The sequence below is a fragment of the Gambusia affinis genome, linkage group LG04 (genome assembly GCF_019740435.1).
Source record: "Gambusia affinis linkage group LG04, SWU_Gaff_1.0, whole genome shotgun sequence".
Lineage (NCBI taxonomy): Eukaryota > Metazoa > Chordata > Actinopteri > Cyprinodontiformes > Poeciliidae > Gambusia > Gambusia affinis.
In genome coordinates this window covers 30,068,335-30,089,524 of record NC_057871.1, presented here as the reverse complement: position 1 = coordinate 30,089,524, position 21,190 = coordinate 30,068,335, and the positions used below count along the sequence as shown (strand labels likewise).

The window sequence follows — 21,190 nt, the reverse complement described above, 5'->3', positions numbered from 1 at the left end:
AGTCTGCGCACGGATTGCTCCTCCCTGCAGGCTGTAACACCGGGCCCCACGCAGATCGGCCCCATCTGTAGCGGTGATTGCTTCAAATGTAATTAGGACAGCAGATTACCCTGCTGGCAGGTGGCCTTTCAGTTCTAGACTGCGGTTATCAAAAAGAAACAGGAGACCAGAGAGACAGAGACCGTGTAAACCTACAGGTTATGGAGAAAATCTGTGATTACTTTTTATCAACCGAAGTCAAAGGAGCGGCAATAAATAAACTAAGAATAGTTTAACATAGTTTAACAAGCTGTTTCGCTTTGGCAAGAGTGTTGAAGCAGCTCCCTCTGCTGGTGAAAAATGAATTAAACTGAATTTTTATTTTTAAAGTTTGAGATCCACAACTAAAAAAATATTTTTTTTTCTACATGAATGAAACGTGAAACAGATTTAACGCAAAAAAATGCGTTAAAAAATGCATAATAAACTTAAGTCTTTACATCTCTGATGTTAACTGCACCTCTGTGCATATTCATCTTCAAAAAATTTATTTTCTTGCCTAAATGTGAAAAATTGACTTCCTAATCAATCCACCCTAGTCTAGACTTCCATCTATCCGATCCTCCTTTAGCTTGAAGCCTGTAATCTTCTTCATCTCTGATATTGTTCCTCTGCAGTTTATTCTCCAGTTTTATTTTCACTTAAGGAGGACACGTTACGTGTACATTTTATACATTTTTTAATCATTTTAAAATCATAGCATGATATTTTTAGTAACGGTAAAGTATTTCATGTTGTAAATTTATCCTTACTGTACATTAGTAATTCTTAATCGCTTTTTTTTATTTTATTTTTGTATAAATCTATTTGCTTTGACTTGTACACTAAAACTGTCCCCACTGAGGCACAAAAAGGGTATTTTTACTCCATTGTCCATAAAACCAGTTTTGCAGTTGGCTTTCTGGATGGAGTAGACAAGTGAGTTTTAACACAGAACTGCAAATACATCAACTATTACTTCAACTTTTGGAAAAATTCCTAATCTTCCCTTAGATTGAAGCAGATAATGTAATGAAAGTGTCTTCACTAAAAACAATAAAATATTGCCTCATTTGTTTATATGCATATAAATAAGGCCCCCTTTCCGCCAGCTCTACTTCAGCAGCTCGGCTCTATTTCGGAGTGACAGCTTTTCCACCGGCCAGACTGCAGCAGGGTTCCGCCTCCTGGCGGTGGGAGGGGGTAAATCATAAATAAAGAAATCAGCTTTGAAAAACGTGTGAATGCCAAGGTGGAAATGTATAGATAGTTTAGGCGATTTGACAGAATATCCCGTTTCTACACTCAAACCTCCATCAGTGACTCTGGCTATCAGGGAATTAAATCTAGAAATTCCTTTTCTAGACGGTGTAAGAACTCTGAATTTAAATAATTGAGATATGGTATGATGATTAAATGTTGATCAGTGACTAGTATTTCTGTAATACATTCAGATGTTTTAATGTGTCGACCTCACAGATGAGTGCTAGATGGAAATACTTCAGGAACATCTTATCCCAGGAAGTGGAGAATCTTTATTTAAAAAGCAAACATGTTATTAAAAATACAGTCTTTAATGAAACAGAGCAAAATAAAGCTCAGATCATGTAGGAACAAAGGAAAGTTTTCATGTCTGTACAACTAGTAATCAGCACTGAGCATTTCCAGAGGGAATAAAGCTTACACCTGAAGAGTGGAGGAGACGGAACAGAGCTCATAGTTAATCAGGAACTAATCTGGGAGTTCCTGGCTCCCAGCAGGATGTTCTGACTGGTCTGGAAACATTCAGTGGTGACTGTACATGGTTTCTAGAATGAAGGAAGCCAGTATGGGACTGGTTTGGTTAAAGTCTCACAAATGAAACAGTTTGTCTAACCAAAACAAAATCTGATGGATGGGAAATAATAAAAAAACAAAATCTTCAGAATCTTTTTCTCTTGAGGATTTCTGGTTTCCAGTTGATCGGGTGGCTTTCTTCAGTCTGCAAGACAGAAAACACTGTTAGCCCATTTTCCTCCAGACGGATTCTAAACTCACTAACTGGAACAGGATAACTTACAGCCGTGTCGTCTTCTTTGTAAACTTTGATGGTTTTGTCAGCCTCGGCGGTGATCAGCCGGCTCTCGGAGTGGTCAAACATGCAGGCGAAGATTCCCGACTCGCTGTCCAGCGATCCGGGCTGCACGGCGGCGTGGATCCGCTGGAAGTTGTAGCCTGTCCTCCAATCCCACATGTGCATGGTTCCGTTGTCAGCTAGAGTACGAGCAAATTATTCTGTGTAAATCTATATGCTCTGCCACTCTGCTGATGGTATGCCGCGTGATACATGTATCATGAGGTACTCAAGAGTGATGTTAAGGTGAGAGGAAAAAAGCTGTTTTTTTTTAATCACCTCCAGACACCAAAACACCATCAGAGTTGACAGCCAGCGTGTTGATGATGGCGTTGTGGCCAGAGAGGTTCTGGATGAAGCTGCCATCTGGGAACATCCACTGCTTGATGTTATCAGCTGATCCTGATGCAAAGGTGTACCTGGAGGAATAAAGAACCAAATATTACATAAAGATCATAAAGACATATTCTAGATGTTTTAGAAAGCTAAATGTTCAAGATATTTTAGAGGTTTTAAAAGAAGGAGAAAGAAGAGAAAATAGGACAAGCAGAAGCAAGGAAAGGAGAGGTCACAAAGAACACAGGAGAGATGAGAATGGTGAGGAGTAATGGCAAAATGAAGAATGGAAGGCGCATAGTTAAGTAAATAAGAAAAGAAGACAGAGCGAAAGTAAGAAATTAGAGCATCAGATGGTTTAAAAAGTCTTAAAAATAAAACCTTTTTTTCACAGTTTTATTAAAAGATAAAAAATACTCCGACCAAATCCCAGAGGTTTCCTGTCTGCACATTAAACCAAGTCTCTGGTATGAGTCTACTCACTGCCTGGGGTGCAGCACCAGAGTTCGGACAGACTTTTTATGGTTTGTCAAAGTCGCTCTGGTTTTTCCAGCGATCAGGTCCCACAGCCTGATGGTTGAATCATGGCTGCCTGCACAAAACAGTCAGGAAACACAAAGACTTTGCATAAAAACTGAATGGGTGCTGTCTTGCATTAGCATGGGGTTTTTAAAGCTAAAATTTACCGGTGATGACTTGTGGTTCAGTAGCCTGACATCTCACTGTGGCGACAGTGTTGGTGTGGCCAGTGAGTGTGTGAACGTTTGCTTTTGTCCTGATGTCCCAAACCTGCAGGTATATTGAAGAGAGGACATCGTTTAAAACAAAGCTCCACTGCTAGAGTTCCTCCTATAGTTCTGATACTTAGTCTACATTCCACTAACATCAGAATTTGTAATTACAATGATCTGTTAAACAAAATTAAAATCACACACGAATAAGTGTATTCACACAAAAAGTCATTTAAAAACATGGCGTCCCATCATCCTCCAACTACTTCCTGTCATCTTTTTCTTCATGGTTTACGCCAGTAGAAACATCAGCTGTTGATGTGACTCCTGTGATGTGAAAAAAGTGTTTCCTTTGGAGTTTTGCAAATTACACAAATTTCAACACGAATAAAAAAAACCCAAAAAAAACACCTCATCGAAAGCTCAAATCTTTCTATCGACAGACAAGAGTTCTTTCAAAGTTGCTGTATTTCCATTAAGCAAATTAATTTTCAAAATGCCAAATTGCATTTGCAATGATCTCTGACCGCAATTATACGATCAGAGGAAACACAACCAGTATTGCTCACTGAATAATAACATCTGGTTCCAGAGGAGAGCTGTGACTGCTGCAGTCAAACAGAATCTTGGTTTATAAACTGGAGAAAACTGAAGGGAGGAAAACCTCTCTTCACTCTCTGTTCTGCTGCTTGGACTGCTGAGCTAATCGATTTGAGACGCTGCTCAGTGAGAGCTCACCCTGGCTGAAGCGTCTCTGCTGCAAGTCACCAGCACATCAATCGTTGGGTGTAGATCCAAATCGTACACGGCACTGAGGTGTCCATGGTAATGCCTGATCACCTACAGGTCAAAACAATACTGTCAAGATGCAGCTAAAAAAATCATTAAACAGATGACACAATAAAACATCCATACATAACAAAACAATTTTAACAAAACATCAAAGCATATTTAAAACAACCATCTTAAAAAAAACAAAATAAAAACCTCTTGCTGACAATAACCCTGTGTGAACAGTGTACCTTGTTGTACTCCAGATCCCAGCATTTGACCTGCTTATCCTCCCCACAGGAGAAGAGGTAGGGGCTGCGGCTGCTCACCGCCACGCCGCGCACCGTGCTGATGTGGCCTGTCAGCGACAGCTTCAACTTCCCGCTGGCCAGGTCCCAGATCTGTTAGCACACACACATCCAGAAAATATTTATTCAACAGACAGCTCTTGGAAATGATGCTGAACAGAGGGTCAGGGATATTACCTGGAATCCTTAAAGGAGCCTTTTACCAGGAATAAATTAATGCTGATATGAACTGTTCTAGATCAACTGCACCCATAAAAATACTCACATTATATGAATGAAAAAAGAAATCAATAATGATCTAGAAGAGATGCTGAAACATGACAGTCATTTTCTTTAGCTTCATTCTTTTCATGATTAAGAGAGTAAAACCACTTTTGGATTATAACAGACTCATAGTTTTAAGTAAAAAAACTGAACATATTCACACTTCAGAAACAATCAAATGTTCCTGAAGTGTGAAGCTCTGATGTTGGGATGAGCACAGCTTACCTTTATAGTTCTATCAGCAGATCCTGTGACAAACCACTGGTTCCCAGGCTCCACAGCTATGGACCTCACCCAGCCCAGGTGACCGCTGATGACCTGTCAGATCACACCCACCACAGTACATAACCACACACTCACTCAGTTATCATTTCAGGCATGAATCGAAGAGTTGTTGTTCAAATATTTTGTCTGTACCCGAAAGAGTTTCCATGGAGGATGCCACTGTGGTTTGGGCATCGTTGGTGCTCTCCTCATGAGCGCAGAGTTTCTGGTGCCTCCACCCTCCAGCAGAGACTGAAACAAACACACAGATATAGTACTTCACTAAACAAAAGAGGATCACCATTTGTTCCACTGATGTCATTTATAAAACATGCTGCTGTGAACCGCCTTTAGTTTCATGAAGTATAAAAAGTGATGCAGAATTAAAGCTCCTAACATACAGTTAATAAAATCTAGACGAAGTCAAAAATTTGGGTCTCAATTATTGACTGACATATCAGTTCATCTCTGACATATCAGTTCAGCTTGGCAATTCCTTCAACATGATGAAGACAAATGTTGAACATGAGAGGAAATGTGGGATCTTACCACAGCAGTGGACTGAGGGTGAACTCTGTCCGCTCCTCCTGCATGTCGATGGATTTCTGCGACGCTGGCTGCAGTCCGACTTGCCTCTTGCCTAAAGTTTTGAGACAAATTATAATCCAGAAGTGTTTTTTTTTTCCTCAGTTAATTCCAGGATTTTTTGTTAATTTGTCTGAACACGTTACCGGACTTGTGAGGGAGGCAATGCCAGCGCCATGGAGATGACGCCTCCCTCACTGGGATTCCTGTGCATCTTTGTGTCTGCGGTCAAAGCCACTCCTAAAGATCAGAAATTGTTCATACAGATATTAAGTAATGCTCTTTCACTTACTAAAACAAAACAAAAAAAACCCTGAAAATATTGGAAATTTATATAAGAAAAGAATATTTACCAGGTCCCGAGGGATAAGCATGTGTCCCAGTGATCAGATATTCTGCCTCATCTCCTTAAAATTATTTTGTTAAAAAAGAAAAACAAAAGAGCCTCAAAAACAATACTTCCCACAAATGTTATGAAAGAAAATACTCTTAAAACTGCATTAATGGGGTCACTAGTCTGTGATGGAGTCCTTGGTTCCTGACCTGGATGGGCGTAGCCCTGGTGGAGCTCCTGGTCTGCTGAAAGCTGTGAAATCCGGTCTCTGCCCTCCTTCAGAACAGGCATGTGTAAAACCGGAGCGTACTCCGTTTTCAGCTTAACGCCCATCTTCATTTTGTGGCTGGAAGTCAGGAAACAATGAGGCGTTTTAACATAAAGGCATTAAAGTTTATTTCATTCACTTTAATTCACACTTTGTCTATTTTAATAAATGTTTGTGTTAAATATCAACTTGGAATTAGTTTTGAAATAGAAGTGAACAAGACATCGAAAGCAGGTAAGAAGTTAGGCTGAAAAATATTAGGAAAATATATTTAAGATAATTATGGAATATTTGAGTAAAGATATAAACTGCAATTAAATCGTATTTTCTCAACTTTTCTTCTCTCTTACACCATTATTAACCCCGATTACTGTCTTACTGTTAGGAAGCAGGTCACTCAGTCCTGCAACACTTAATGTCCATTAAACTGGTTAAATAAACTATCAACCAAATACAGTGCTTCATAAAAGTATTTATGACCTTCCAGCTTTATGATACATTGTAGTGTCACTACAGCAAACTTTTAAAATACAATATTTTATTGGGATTTTATTTGAATAACTGTTGAGTAAAAAGAAAGATTTAAAAATCTTAAAAGTGTGGCATGTACTGAATTCAGCCCCCTGACTCATTATTTCAGGGAGCCTAATTTTACAAGAGTAACAGATGTAGATGTTTGGTTTGTCTTTGCTAGCTTTGTACATGTAAAATGTGACACTTTGGTTCACTCTTCTTTGCAAAACACCTTAAATTTAGTCTGTATGAGAAATTTATGAAAACACTGGACACTGAGTCACCATTCTAATACATTAGTATGTATTGATCTGAGTCACTGCATCTAGCTGTATGTTGAGCTGGAAGGTAAAACTATATGGGACCAAACTGGTATAACTCAGAAAAACGGCTGTTGTAGTAAAGAAGACTGAATACAAGGCAACAGCACAAATTTCCGATTTTTAGCAGAGTTAGGTTTCTGCAGGAGTAAATTCTTGATTATTAGATAACCAACTGTATAATAAAACAGCCCCCCTACATCTATTCCAACAGATATGTTCTTCGAATAACCCACAATAAACGCATTTAGTACAGGAGCAAACCAAGATCACAGAATGACACAAGAACCACGCACTGTTAATTAATTTAAAGATGGTGTAAATCTGTGGTTACTTTCAGCAATTTATGAGCAACCGGTATGCAAATTCAGGCGAGATTTTACCTATCTTCATCCAGAGCGATGGTCTTAGCATGGTCAGAGACAAACATGTCATGAGTCCTTTTCAGAGACCTGAAGACCAGAGTGTGGACAGAGTGCTTCTGCACTTCCTGTGGAAGCATATAACATTAGCTTAAAAGACTATTAAATCTATAAAAACACCATAATTCTAAAAATAAACATACTTGTCTTAAACATGTAATAAAGAAATGTTAACCTTTCCAGCTATTAGCCAGGCCCAACGGTATGTGCGTACCGTAGCAACTTATCTACGGTACAAGAATAACGAAAAGCAGCAATGAACACCAACATGTCTTACCTCCGTCATTGTTGTGATAAATATACAGCAGAATATGGACTTATTTCTTTGAAATTAAACCCGGTACCTAGTCCAAATATTCGACACACAAGTGTGCGAACCGCTGTAACACAAGCAACGCAGATACCCCGGAAATAAACATGCGAGCTGTCAAGGGAATACAATTGGCGCCACCTACCGGCCGGGATGACAGGAGAACTTTTCATAACGCCGGCTCAGCGAGGTGGATTCAACTCCCAGAGCAAAGTGATTTTTTTAATGTATTTTTTTTAGTAACGTGAAGGGACGAGTACATACGGAAGAGGATTAGGGCCACCGAAAAAACCCCCAAAGAATTCTGACTTTAAAGTCAGAATTCTGAGATTAAAGTCTGAATTTTGAGATTAAAGTCAGAATTTTGAGATTAAAGTCAGAAAGTCAGAATTCTGACTTTGAAGTCAGAATTCTTCTTCTTCTTTTTCTTCTTCTTCTTCGTTTTTTTTGGTGGCCCTATCCTCTTCCGTAAGTAAAAGTTTCTCAAGGAGTCACTTTATTACTGTTATAAAAATAAATGTCGTTGTACTTATACTTATAAAAAGCTTTAGGAAATAAATAAACAAATAATTCCCTGCTTTTTTTTTTTTTTTTTTTTTTTTTTTAGATATTTTTACATTTTTTATGAAAAAATATGAAAGAACATATAGACATGCAGTGTATATGTATGTCTATATAGTCTTAAATACTGTCTCAGTGATTTAAAAATATCCTTAACTACATAGAAAGAAATCAGTTTCTCTGCAACCACTGAATATTATATGTATATGCATATATACATATGTGCAATATGATCATATTTACATGACCAGGTTTGCCTAATTTCAACCTGATTAACAGAAACAGCCATTTTGAGTGATAACGCATTATGTTGGTCCATAGATATTGACTTTTAGTCACAGTATGTGTTTGTTTACTCAGTAACATGGCTTATTTACTCTGGTTTTGTACCTGTAGTATTTGTTCCTTTTGAAGAGTCCAAACTCCAGATGACTCACTGAGAGCGGTACTAAATGACAAGAGCTTTCTAATGTTGGACACAGAGGCACTCAATATTCAAACAGTTACATTGAAATTCTTCTCCATTAGTATCTTTACCTGACAGCATTTTTGATTATACAGGATTAAATATTTGGCTGTTGTATAAAACATGATGGTGAAACAGACCACACACAGAATCAATTTTCATTGTAAGTTAGGTCAAACATCAAAAAAAGAAAAAATAGCAGCTCTTTTCAAATTTGAGCATAATGAAAAGATTGGAGCCAAAAAAAAAAAAAAAAGACACCGTATAATTCAATAACTGGTGAAAGCACCGTTAGTTGCAATTATTTCATATATGTTCTCTGACCTTATCAGTCTCACATCATTGAAGGGACATTGTTTTTTACCACAGCTTTTTTCCATGGATTCTTTTCACTTCAGTGTTAAGTCACAGTTTGGGCCAAGGCGGATTTTTGACTAAGGAATAATTTTTGTGTCAGTTATTTTTTTTTTCTTTTCTTTTTTTATTATTCACCTTGAGCATTGTATGGTCTAACCATGCGGTAGATATATTGGGAGGTCTATTCTTCTAAAAATTGAGAACTGTCTTAAATGTTCTCTATTTGTGAATAAGATTTCTCTCTCTCTCTACAAGTTGGACTCAAAATAGTTTGGAAAAGGCAAAACAACATTCCCAACCCAGATAGGCTGCAAAACGTTCTCTCAAAGGACAATGCTGATGTATTTCTGTCTCATAGTTGAGTTAGAATAGGGCTGTTAGCTGCACATCACTCTGCTATTATAGAGGTGATAGCCAATATACAACATACACATACAAAGATATATATAGAGAGAATGAAGTAAATGTAAGTGGCAGAAGATAATTACTACTTTCCTCATATATCACATGTAAGCAGTGAAGGAGTGGCTATCCGCACAGTTTTTCTGTTCTGCTTTGCCTCATACGTTAGAGCAGACACTGTTATTGATTGAAATAAATATAGTGTCATGTTTAAACAATAGAACTTGTTCAACGATTTAAAATGTGAATTATGAAAGCTGTGCTGATAGCAAATTTCTTTGTTTTACTGGCCATTTGCTGATTTATTTCAGTAAAGGAGCAGAATAGTTTCAGACCTAAAAACAAGATTGTTAATAATCTAAACAGTGAGAAATGTTTGATTTGCAATGATGACATCAAACAGCAAAATAATTGCAACAGAGAAATCCAATGGTAACCATTTATTTCATGTATGTGCTTTTGCTTTTACATTCTTTTGTCAACAGTGTAGTTAAAAATACTCTCATTTTTGTAGATATATCGCGCTAAGGAATTTATATAAAAGTGCATCTATTATACTAAGTAGGTAAACTAAAGAAAACCTAACCTCAGAAAATGTGTTACATCAGATTAACATAAGGAAAATATGCAAACATCAGAGAGGAACACATAATAATTGGAGACTTTTTATTCAGGGTCAATTTAAGAGTTGAAAGCAGACCAGAACGATCGTTCCGGTTTATGCATCTCCGAGTCCTCCAAACTGTTTGACCCCAGCCTGCTGTCCGCCGCCCGCTGAGATGCGGCTCACCGGAATGAGCTTCATGGTGGTTTCTTTCAGGGAGTACCAGCGATTGTGCCATGTGAGCCAAGTGATTCCGTTGTCAAAGCCGTACTCACCGGTATCCTTTGCAGTGTACCTGCCGCCTGGAAGGACACGGAAAAGAAAATCCTGTTGTCAAAATGACTCAACGGATTCAAGTTCCAGGGAATGGTTTGATTCTTTCGCATTTTCAGCTGCAGCATCGCAGCTGGTTTTAGTCAGAGGGCCTTACCCTGGTAGTATTTTCCATTCAGATGTGCCGCGTGGCATCTGTTCATCCACCAGCCGGAGCCGTCCTGCTGGGCACAGTTCCCTGAGTACTTGTCGTTGTCTTTGTCGTGAGTACTGAACTGCATGCCGTTGTGTGACGTGTGGAACTTGTCGCTGGGGTCCTCTCCAAGGTCGAAGCCGTCGAAGGCATCGCCAGCATCGCCACCAAAGTAGTAACCGTAGGTGAGTCTGTACATGTCAGCCTCCGAGCTGATTCGGAACATGTTGTAATCGGCATATCTACAGACAAACAAGCCTTGTTTTTAACTTCTTGTTGCCTCAGTTTGCTGACTGAATTTGCCAAATCTCAAAGGGGGTCATGTTTGCCATTGCCCCTTACATAACACATGAGTGTGTGGGTGGTTGTGCCTTCGTACTTTTTGTTACCATCCCAGTCCACAAGCTCGATTCTCAGAACGGTTGGGATGGGAGAGCTGGTCGTCAGCAGGTGGATCTTCTCGTTGCCGAGCCAAAATTCTGTGCTGTCGTCTGGGGAGAGATACCCAAAGCCCTCCCTGTACTGGGTCCAGTCTCGGAAGAAGTCCACGCTGCCGTCACGTCTCTATGAACAGCAAAGAATTAAAGAGTGAAGACTTTTACTCTTTGTTTCAAGACTGATAATGCCAATTCTGTCCAAGGTTTTTTAGACAATGTTCACAAATGACTGAACATTAGCTTAAAACAGCAATTCAATGGGTGCATACCCTTTGTATTACAGTGAAGCCACGACCAAAGTTGTCAATCTCGCAATAGACTAAGAACTGCGCCTGTGCATTGGCTGGTTTCACATAGTAAAGGCCGTTGGTGGTGGCACCTTTGTTTGCAATATCCTGGCAGTCTGATGAAAAGAAACAGAAATATCTCCATGAACTCTGTGAACAGGTCTAAATTATTCCATAAGAAAAACTTAGGTGAGATTTAAGTCACAAAATTAAAAATGTATCATAGGCTTTAGACAGGGTAAACAAATGTTCTTTGCTATGAAGCAGCGTATCGATTTTTTCGTCTATCTAAACACTGAATCAGGACAAATGTTGTTCTGCTGAGACCAGATTGAGAAACCTTTTTTGAAAGAGGAATGTTCCAACGGTCATGCAGTGTCAGAGTGTCTTTTTCTCTCTTTTTCTTTCTGTGTTTACCTGTTCCTGTGGTGGGCTGGATTTCGACTGTGTTTCTGCAGGGCTCACTGCATTTCTGCTGCAGCTGAAGGGCCAGTTTCTTCAATTCCCCCATACTCCTCTCATTGGATGAGATCAAGTTCTGAAGTTCACTGAGAAAAGCGCAACGAGTGGGTTTTGCTTGAAGTCATATATATGTGCAAAATATACCCATTTAAAAGGAAAAGTTAATAAATTGTGACAACAAATGCAGTGAAAATTGTACGACAGAATTAGGAAATGAATACAAGAAACCAAGAATGAAAAGAATTACAAAAATACACAAGAATTAATTATTTTAAATAAAAATTAATTCAAAAATACAAAAGAAATCCTACAATAAAAGTAGATATTCATAACTGTATCATTTATCACATGAAAGTAATTATGGAAGAAATATAACTTTTTTTAGACTCAATGTCAGTGATCCTACACTGATCTACTTCCTAAAGATGCCTCCAAATAAATAGAGCTACAAGAGTACATTTGAATAAAATTATATAAAAGGCATTAATTGAACCAAAACTACTAGTAAGAGGATTTCTTTCAACTCTGTTTAGTAGAAGCAAAGTTTAAATGCTATCAGTAACTTACATCATTTGCTGTTCTTGTGAAAGTATTGTCTTTTCAAAACGCAAAACATCATCCAGCATGCTGGAGGACTTCCTGTAGTATGGATCTGAAATAAAAAGTCAAATGGTTTAAATTATTCACAAAGCAGCATGAGACAGAGTCATGTCTGTAAAAAAAGCAGGAGATCAATCATAACACACAAGTACTTAATAATATGACAAACTGCAAACCAAAATACAAATGGATGTTACCAGGCTGGGAAGACTTTTGCGCTGAAGTTGTCGAGTCTTTCATGTATGTAATTTTTTCATCAGCCCCACCAGTTAAATTGGCAATTTTCTCCAGTTGATCTTGCATTGCAGTCAGGTCTTCACTTACGCCTGGCAAATATCTGAACATGTAATCAGCAACTCCACATGTAGTAGGGCAGTACTTTCCCTGTTCATACACAGCGTTTATAGAAAATTATACTCAGATAAAACAAGTGAGACTGCAACATGCATCATAGAGAAACTGCATCATACTTACAAAGCCGTCGTTCATGTTGCATGTTGCAATGTTATCTCCTCTGATTTGCTGCACATTAAAAAAATGTCATTTCAGATATTTTTTACTCATAGCTAATTATTTAAAATAGATCCACATAAGATTCCACACTTACAGCTGATGAGGTGGAGAAAAGTAGGAAAATAACTCCTGCTGTGGTAAAGCGTGGCAGAGCCATGTTGAACTGGCCACCAGTTGTGTGTTTTGGTGTCCTGGGGAAGTGAAGAACCGCTCAGCAGTCTGGGATATTTATCTGAACAAGATCCTCTGTTCGGCCTTTGGTCATGTGCAAACATCCCACTCACTTTGTTGTTCTCAAACTGTGACTCAAATGTCCCACAGCTGCAAATTCCGAGACGTGACGCTGCCTGACTGACAACGGCTCTCAGGAAGTCAGGAACATGGAGTTCACCTGCTTTCTGCCATGTCTGCTGATGAACACAAAGCAGGAGAATGATGATTCACATTTTTATTCTGGATTGATTTCAGCAGTCTGTCATACTCATCATTCTCCTGTTAAGATTGTAACACATTGGATCCACTCTGCTGACTCATTATTGATAAAAGTAATCAATGATAGTTCACCACAATATTTGCACAAAACAAGATGTTTTAAAAAACAAAACAAAAAAAATAAATACAGAACAAGCTCTATGTTATAGGAACAAGAGTATGGAAGTATTAAATCTGAATTCCAGCCCAGCTTTATGGAATATATTATATCCAGCCAAATGGATGGATGGATGGATGGATGGATGGATGGATGGATGGATGGATGGATGGAATTCAAATTATGACCCTTAGATTAATGATGTTAGTTACTGTTAACATTTCATTAATGTCATGGTTTTGCCACTTGCAGAAGAACATCGTTCCAGTCGTTCATAAACTCATTCAACAAATGGAACCATTTCTCAGTTTTCATTTTAATAATGGTGATTTAAAAAATAAAAGTGAAAAATCTCAATCAGAGGTACAGCTGATTTGGAAAAGAAAACAAAATTTATTTTTCATGTTTTTGTTTTTTTTTATTCTCAAACTATCCCGTGATCTCTTTTTGTGAACAAATGACTGCTCAGTCATTCTGGGATAAAGGTTTCCTTTTAACAAAAAGCTGATCAGTTTGAACAATTCTGTGTTGATTTGCAATTATAATTTTAAAAGCCCTTTAATTTATTTTTGTTTATATATGTCTTCTTTAATCTGAAAGTCACCACTGAGCTTCAGAAACTCTCAGACCTACAAGCCAAATGATATTTATATCATATTCCTATTTGAATATAGATTTCTGTTTCTTTTTCCCTTTAATCTTTACATATTAAACTTTAAGTAGAAAAGGAGGATGTTTTTGGAGTTTCTCAGGAATGGAAGCATGTTTTGTCTGGGCACTTTTTCAAAGGTTTCCTGCTCTAATACATTATAACCACTAGTGGGAGTAAAATAACAATATAAGATAGACATTAGTCCATTCACAGCGCCTGGAAAACCTGTAAAAGGGAAACAATTATTGATTTGGAGATCTCACAACAAAGTGTTGAGACATTCTACTCCCCAATCCTCAAATATAAAATCTGATATGAGTAACAAACCACAATGCATCAGAACGTTGTGATGCATTGTGGTGTTGGTTCTTTCAGCTCTTCCCATCCATTTCACAATCAGATCACAGCTGAGATGAAAGTCACGCCGTTTCAGAACGCTCCAACCATGTTGGGGGGATTTTCCCCGCCTCAAGCCAAGTAGTTCAACTACCTGATCTGTAAAGAGATTGCGAAACGTCTCTTTGTAAAAGCATTCTGATGAAGGCCGGATGCATTACTGCTTCTTTAAAAGGACACACAATATTCTTCCAGTGTACTTAGCTTTGCTGATCGTCAACATACATGTAGGAAATGCTGTAATGATATCAATTTTACATTATTTAACTAAATCACAAGAAACATACGTCACTGCTTGAATGGTTACTGAATGTTAATGCTTGTTCAGGAGAGGTTTAGAACATGCTCTACAGGATTATAGAAGATTTTCCTCCAGCAATCTGCAGGCATTCCTGCTTTTCTGCACCAAGAAGCTGAATGATTGGCTTGATTATTAGGCAGCAGGGAAGCTGATGACCAAACATTTGGTCAGTCTTCATATTACTGATAGAGTTCTACAGGTATAATGTTATTTGTTTCAGTTGGTTAAGAGGTGAAAACTAACATCGAATTCTTCCACTTCACTTCAAAACAACAACTTGGACACAGCTGGGCGTTCTAACAGAAAAATAATGACAAGAATAATGGACTGGATTCCATTCATGATTTGAAAAGACCTTCCCAAAGGCAGGGAACCTGATAAAAGACATTTAACCAATATTCGTTGAGATTTATGTTTATCTTCGAGCATATATGCACAAATTTGACCCTGTGTGAATTAAAAAATAACAAATAAATCAAAAATAAATTCTAAATTGTGCACTCAGTTTTTGTTTTTGTTTTTAGTCATGGAAGGTTTTTGTTCTGTAATTATGTTTTATATAACCACTTAAAGTCTAAATTTTTGGTCCTGGTTTCCAATTTTCCAGGTATTTGGAAAAGCAAGAATGTTCCTGACCACATTTGTGTCTTGAGGTTTATCTGTAGGAGGCTTCACCACATGCAGCAGCGTAGCTGGGAAACTTATTTTACAGAACTATTGCACATGTTGTAAATCCTTTGCTCATTTTAGACTGTGAGTCTGCACTGCTTGAATATTTGCAGCTTAATTTATTCTACACTTATTTTTCCTCTGACCTCTTTCTCCAGTTTGTATGCTGCAGAATTTCAACACGTTTATATTTTGCTAAAGCTAAAGGGTCATTCAGGTTTAATTCTTCCAGGCACCTCTTGGTAAAATGCACATCTTTTTATGAGATCAAATCAAACAGTGAGGATACATGTGACTTCATGAAGCTTAATAAGGCATCACCTGTGAGCTCTGTGTTGACATTAATTGATAAGTGTTACCTTAAGTTACCTTCTTTTATTATGTGGAACCAGGATGGATATAAAACCATCTGACCTCAGACTGAACTGCCAGGCCCATAAACCTAAACAGAGATGAACTTTCCCTGAACTTCCCTATTAGTGTGGAAACAACAGTTGGGAAATGTCTCTCTCATTCTCCCATTGCTGTGCAGCCATAGGCATTTCTACTGGACAGCATGTCGAAGACCTGAATATATTATTGGAGTATATCCAGTAGCAGAGAAAGCAATATATATATATATATATATAAATATGTCAGCTTCCTCTAATTCCAAAATCTTTATCCAATAAATTAGGAAACAGTTATTCTTGGAAGCTATTGAGTAGAATTTGTCCATAAAGAACAGATTTTATTTTTCTTCTAAAAAACAAAGCCTCCACAGTTTTCATTGAGTGTGACCAGAAATTAAACCTAAAGAGCCTTTGTAGGATCCTTATTAGCCTGGGCTATAGAACCAGAGCCGTTTGGCAGGGTGTAAATCCCGGACCTTTCCCCCCAGCACACAGGTCAAAGGTTTGTTTTATTACCACATCAGGGTTCAGCTTGAGGCCGCAGATGGTGAATGTAACATGATTCAGGCTAACACATGCAGCAATAAGAGACTCTGTAGACATATTTCCTGGGTTCTTCAACAGTCAAAACTTTATGTGAAAGTGGCAATGAGAAAGCAACTGTTTAAGCTTGACTAGAGTTTGCCAAAAGGCACGAGGGAGACTTCGTAGGGTCAAGTCGAAGAAAGTTCTTTGGTCTGGTGAAACCAAAATGGAGATTTCTGTCCATCAGACAAGACACTACATGTTTGGAAAACACAGCATTTCACCACAAACACGTCATCCCCACTGTGAGGCCTGGTGGTGGTGGCATCATGCTTTGGGGATGCTTCATGGTAGCAGGAGAAAAGGTGGAGATTCAAAAAGCCAAAGGTAGGCAGCAAAGGACTGAGCTCCAGATTCACTCTGACATCTACAAAGAGACTTCACAGATATATGCCACTTTATTAGGTAGAAAAGTGCAGGAGAATCCTTCTTCTCTGAAATTATTATCAAAATCAGTGATAAGACCTGAGCCTTGCTTGTCATGGTTGAGAGATTTACAAGTGGTATCTGAAACACACTCCACCAGCATACACAATGAATTCACCAACGTTTTCACTAAGAAAATGCGTGGCTCAATTTGTGCATCGATATCAAGCCCATTACCACTGTGCCCAATCAATACCAATGTGGAGAAAATGACACAAATCTGCATGCTCAACCACAAAAACCTAGAAGACATTGCACAGCCATTCAGCTCTTCCTGCTGCTGTGTCGATATCTTATCCACAACTTTCTACAAGAAAAAGTTTTGATTGTTTTCTGATTCAAATAGTGAACTCATCCCTCATATCAGGTATTGTTCCCGTTGCGTTAAAAAAAAAAAGCCGTTGAAAAGCTTCCATTCATCTTCTAGGTCATTGAAAAAGCTTTGTTTCAACATTTAAATGCCTTCTTAATCACACAACTTCTGGTTGCAGGACATTTCTCTGTGAGCTCGTGTCTCATTACTATTTTTGTTTCTGTGAAAGAACAATGTTCTTCTTTTATCTTAGGCTAAACCCTTTTGTGGAAGAAGCATAATAATGCAACTCAATATTTTCAGTCTTACTTAGAAGTTAAAAAATGTAACGATAGACTTTATAAGTACACAATATTGCAGAAGTAATAAATTTGAGGTGTTCCATCTATATCTGTTGCTGGTGGTATATAAAATCAGCACTTTGGGATGCAGACTGTCTCCACAGTTATGAGAGTTTGGGTTACTCTTATGACCTCATTGAACACAGTATGTTATAGAGATAATGATCTCACCTGTGCAATAAGCTAGGTTGGGAAATTTTCTTACAACTAAATATTTAGCAGATGTTGTGAGTAGAGGTTACCAACTGTGTGGAGACTCAACACATTTCCTGTGGCCTTCAGGTTAGCTCAATAAGAGTAGTACATGAGGCTCATGTAATAATATTCAATGATCAAGCAGCTGTATCCAAACCTTACAATCACGAAGTGCAATGCAAAGCAGTGGTGTGAAGCACATAGCTAAAGGTGAACACTTTAGCAATTCATGCCTCTTTGGTAAACAAACAAACTCTGGATTTGGCTGTAAAAACACACTTTACTGACTGAATTACATGAAGTGTAGGGCTTGGTGCCAAGTTGATTGTGGTATAGGGCAGTTTTTCAGGAGTTGCACTCAGCTCCCCAGTTCCAGTCAAATGAAATTCTTAATGCTTCAGTCTAATGAGACATTTTGGTCAATTTCATGCTCCCAACCTTGTGGGAACAGTTTTGTGTTGCTTCTTCCTGTTTCAACATGACTGGATTAGTGAATGAAGCCAGATCCAGAATAACATAGATGAGTGTGGAAGAGTTTGGTTGGCCTGCGCAGAATCCAGGATCGTATGCACCCGAATGTCACAACATGCACATTTCTTACTTTCTGTGCATACTAAGAAATATGCACCTGGATACTGTAAGTCTCTATGTTTAAACACAATTAGAACATATCTGTTCTATGTCTGTCTTACGCTGACAGATTTTTCTGCACCAATAATTAAACAGATTCCTAGTTGATGTTATGACTTACATGGTAAAAAACATCCTAATTCCAGATATTTATTTATCCTCAAGTTTAAAGAAACAAACCTAAAAAAACCCCAAAACAAAACATCCAATGGAAACATCTGTTCAACAATAGACACGTTTATTGAAGGTTTTTGTTTGTCTTAGAATTGTTGGCAAACCTCCTAAATAAATAGGGATGGATAATAACCTGCCTGCTATTTGTCAGTAATTTATTAATTTTATGTCTTATAAAGGGCTCCACAGTGTTATATAGACCTACTTGCTATCCCCTCACAGTTCCTCAAAAGTAAGGCATGCTTTGTGAGGCAAACTGACTTTCTCATGGACTGAAAAGGCAATTCTCTGAAGTTAAATTCTTGCCATTATTTATCCTTTTTGAAAGGATTTAATAAAATCTAGGTCAGCACACAGAGTGTAGTGCAACCACTGCTTCAGAGATCTCCTCAGAAAGGCAGCAGTGTTTCTCAAAACACGAAACAATGAGCGTGTAATTGAATCCTGCAGGATTAACAGAAGGGTTTTATGCTCTAGTTGGTCTGGGAAGGAGGACTAGATTAAAAAGATGTACATCCACAATCTCCTCCTCTGATTCTCTGTCTAGATGCTGATCACCTTAAAGGTCTGATAAGCATTACATCAAAACTCATCAACAAAGCAATTAGGAAGAAATTAGCTCAATTTTAAACCGCAGTGGTCACAATAGTATTCATACCACTTCCTTTTTTGGTCACAACCACAAACATAAATAGATGACATTTGACTTTTATGTGGAAGACCATCACAGTGTGGTATACAATTGTGAAGTAGAAAGAAAATTATACATGACTAAAAACATTTTTTACAAATACAAAACTGAAAGGTGCGGTGTGCAAAAGTATTCAGCCCCACTGGGTCAATATTTTGTGGCGCCACCGTTTCCTACTGTTTCAGCTGATAGTCTTTTAGGGTTTTTCTCTCCCAGACTTGCAGTTCTAGTGACCTGAAATAGTCAGTAGGTATTTAGTAGGTATCTTATTTAAAAAGAAAGAAATTACAACTAGCATATTTCATGATTTTCTTTCAGCTTTCAGTGCTCCTTTAAAACACGGCCTTTTTCCAGTCTGGTCACATTCTAATCTGACCCTGAAGAAGGACAGAGAGAGAAGATAAAGAGAAAAGTCTGTCACTCACAAGAACAACATAAAGAAACAATTTCAAAGGATCCTTTCAGTAAGTTGAAGGCTGCTGTTACAAAGTCACATCTATTTCATAAAAGATGTGACAGAAGTCCCACTGACATGAACCTGTTGGACCGTGCAGGTGTTGGAGTAAGAGACAAGGACCACAGCAACTCAGATCCTACAGTCACATTGGAAAAATTTGTCCTTCTTTAAAGCTGATGCTTGATGAGATGATTTGAAGCAGGTGGCTGGTGAGCAGAACCAGAGAAAAGGAGAAGAGAGCCGAGGAAATACAATGATTATGATAATTATCTTTTACAGGAAGCTAACCGAATTTGCCATTCAGCAGAATCCTCCAGTCCACCTCGATAAACAAACGTTTCACCTTTCATACTGTCCAGCATTAAAAGTTGCAGTAAGGATCTGCTTCATGTTTCTTATTGCATGTGCAGCCTTTCCTCCTCTACATAGTCAAGAGGAGGAAATAGACTAATTGTTCATTAGTTAGACAATGGAAAGACAGGAGCCATAAAATTACACAAACTGAAATGATCAAAATAAATTAGATTAATGGAAACTCACCAATTTTGAAAATAACTCAAATTGTTTGATAAAAAGTCCTTGCACTACTTTGATACGGTTTCTTGATTGTATCAAAATAGATGGATTTTGCAAAACTGTGATGGAAACTCATCACACGAGTCACATGATCAACAACCAGATTTTATTACTGATGAAAACAACAAAGGTGAATGGATTGTTTTTTCTTTTGTTTGTTTGTTTGTTTTGTTTCTGTTTTTTTTGACAGTGTGCAGCTGGCTCCACCAGAGCTTCCAGCATCACAGAGTTCATAAAAAGTCTAAAAGATGCCGACGTCTCCTCTGATGGATAATAGGTGATCATTCTCTCACAGTCTCCCATGGAGCAGCTGCCAATACTCTACAATCGGAAAACAGAGAAGGTACAGTTTGTGAAACATTCTTATTATTTCCTTGCAAACATCAATATACACCAAAATGGATTTGCACCACACAAAATGAATATGTATTACAGAGAACTGTCACACCCTCACAGCTGTGTGCAGGAATGTGTGTGTGTGGTACCAGCTTCACTTCATCAGAGAGAGGTACTGGAGCAGAACAGATTGTTTTCTTACTCACCAGTGGAAATCAGGCTCCAAGTTTGTTCTTTCATTTGAAAATAAACTTTTACCCACCTGGATCTCTGTCCGCTGCCTTCCTCTGTGGTTGAGGGGACAGGATGTTATTGTAGACTTGGAGAAATGTCACCATCTAAAGCAATGATATGAGCCTGAGTCTAAAGAGCTGGATTAAATCAAGATCTAAACTTGTTGCATTTTAACATAATATAGCTTTTGTATTTTGTAAAATAATAATAATAAAATCAAAGACAAGCTTCAGTTACACATCCCTATTCTAGCCCTAACAAAGGCTCTTTAAAGTATGCAACCTTTTAAATGAGGCTTTAAAGGGTCACAGTCAGCTTCTCATTAGGATCTTTGACCTTAATACGCCCAAAAAAATGCTTCAGTTTTGAAACAGCCACACAGAAAAGTGATTAGTGAAAGCTCCTTACTTTGCAACCCTCCAAAACCAAAGATACTCAACAATGACCGGCGTTTAATCCACCAACACTCAACACTCTAGCTCCTCCCCTTTTCCAACTTTAATAAATGCTTTGGTGTCAGG

General features: G+C 38.1%; 2 protein-coding genes across 3 annotated transcripts; both read right to left on the bottom strand.

The window, feature by feature from the left end:
- Positions 1-1,530: 1,530 nt before the first annotated feature.
- Positions 1,531-7,695, bottom strand: plrg1 (pleiotropic regulator 1). Of its 2 annotated transcripts, none has more exons than XM_044114023.1 (15): positions 7,525-7,695; positions 7,209-7,315; positions 5,934-6,070; positions 5,744-5,797; positions 5,537-5,630; positions 5,355-5,445; positions 4,959-5,057; positions 4,767-4,859; positions 4,221-4,370; positions 3,937-4,038; positions 3,154-3,256; positions 2,951-3,059; positions 2,411-2,550; positions 2,078-2,271; positions 1,531-1,999 (listed from the first exon to the last, which is right to left on the bottom strand). In XM_044114023.1, the coding sequence occupies exons 1-15, from the start codon at positions 7,531-7,533 to the stop codon at positions 1,940-1,942; spliced, it is 1,542 nt and encodes a 513-aa protein (XP_043969958.1). In that variant the 5' UTR covers positions 7,534-7,695; the 3' UTR covers positions 1,531-1,939. The 2 variants fall into 2 exon arrangements, with proteins under 2 accessions (XP_043969958.1, XP_043969959.1); XM_044114024.1 differs by having other exon boundaries at positions 5,744-5,794; positions 7,525-7,691.
- Positions 7,696-9,768: 2,073 nt separating this feature from the next.
- Positions 9,769-13,122, bottom strand: fgg (fibrinogen gamma chain). The gene is made up of 9 exons (XM_044115765.1): positions 12,807-13,122; positions 12,674-12,721; positions 12,397-12,583; positions 12,167-12,251; positions 11,555-11,685; positions 11,120-11,253; positions 10,793-10,977; positions 10,378-10,655; positions 9,769-10,249 (listed from the first exon to the last, which is right to left on the bottom strand). The coding sequence occupies exons 1-9, from the start codon at positions 12,867-12,869 to the stop codon at positions 10,062-10,064; spliced, it is 1,299 nt and encodes a 432-aa protein (XP_043971700.1). The 5' UTR covers positions 12,870-13,122; the 3' UTR covers positions 9,769-10,061.
- Between the last annotated feature and the right edge of the window lie 8,068 nt (positions 13,123-21,190).

Coding starts and splice junctions, on each gene's coding strand:
- plrg1 (XM_044114023.1), bottom strand. Junction 5,446..5,536: donor TTGCCTCCCTCACAAGTCCG/GTAACGTGTTCA, acceptor TCAAAACTTTAG/GCAAGAGGCAAGTCGGACTG. Junction 4,371..4,766: donor CTGCTGATAGAACTATAAAG/GTAAGCTGTGCT, acceptor GTGTGCTAACAG/ATCTGGGACCTGGCCAGCGG.
- fgg (XM_044115765.1), bottom strand. CDS start 12,869: ATGGCTCTGCCACGCTTTACCACAGCAGGAGTTATTTTCCTACTTTTC. Junction 12,252..12,396: donor GCAAAAGTCTTCCCAGCCTG/GTAACATCCATT, acceptor TTTTTATTTCAG/ATCCATACTACAGGAAGTCC. Junction 10,978..11,119: donor GCTTCACTGTAATACAAAGG/GTATGCACCCAT, acceptor TGCTGTTCATAG/AGACGTGACGGCAGCGTGGA.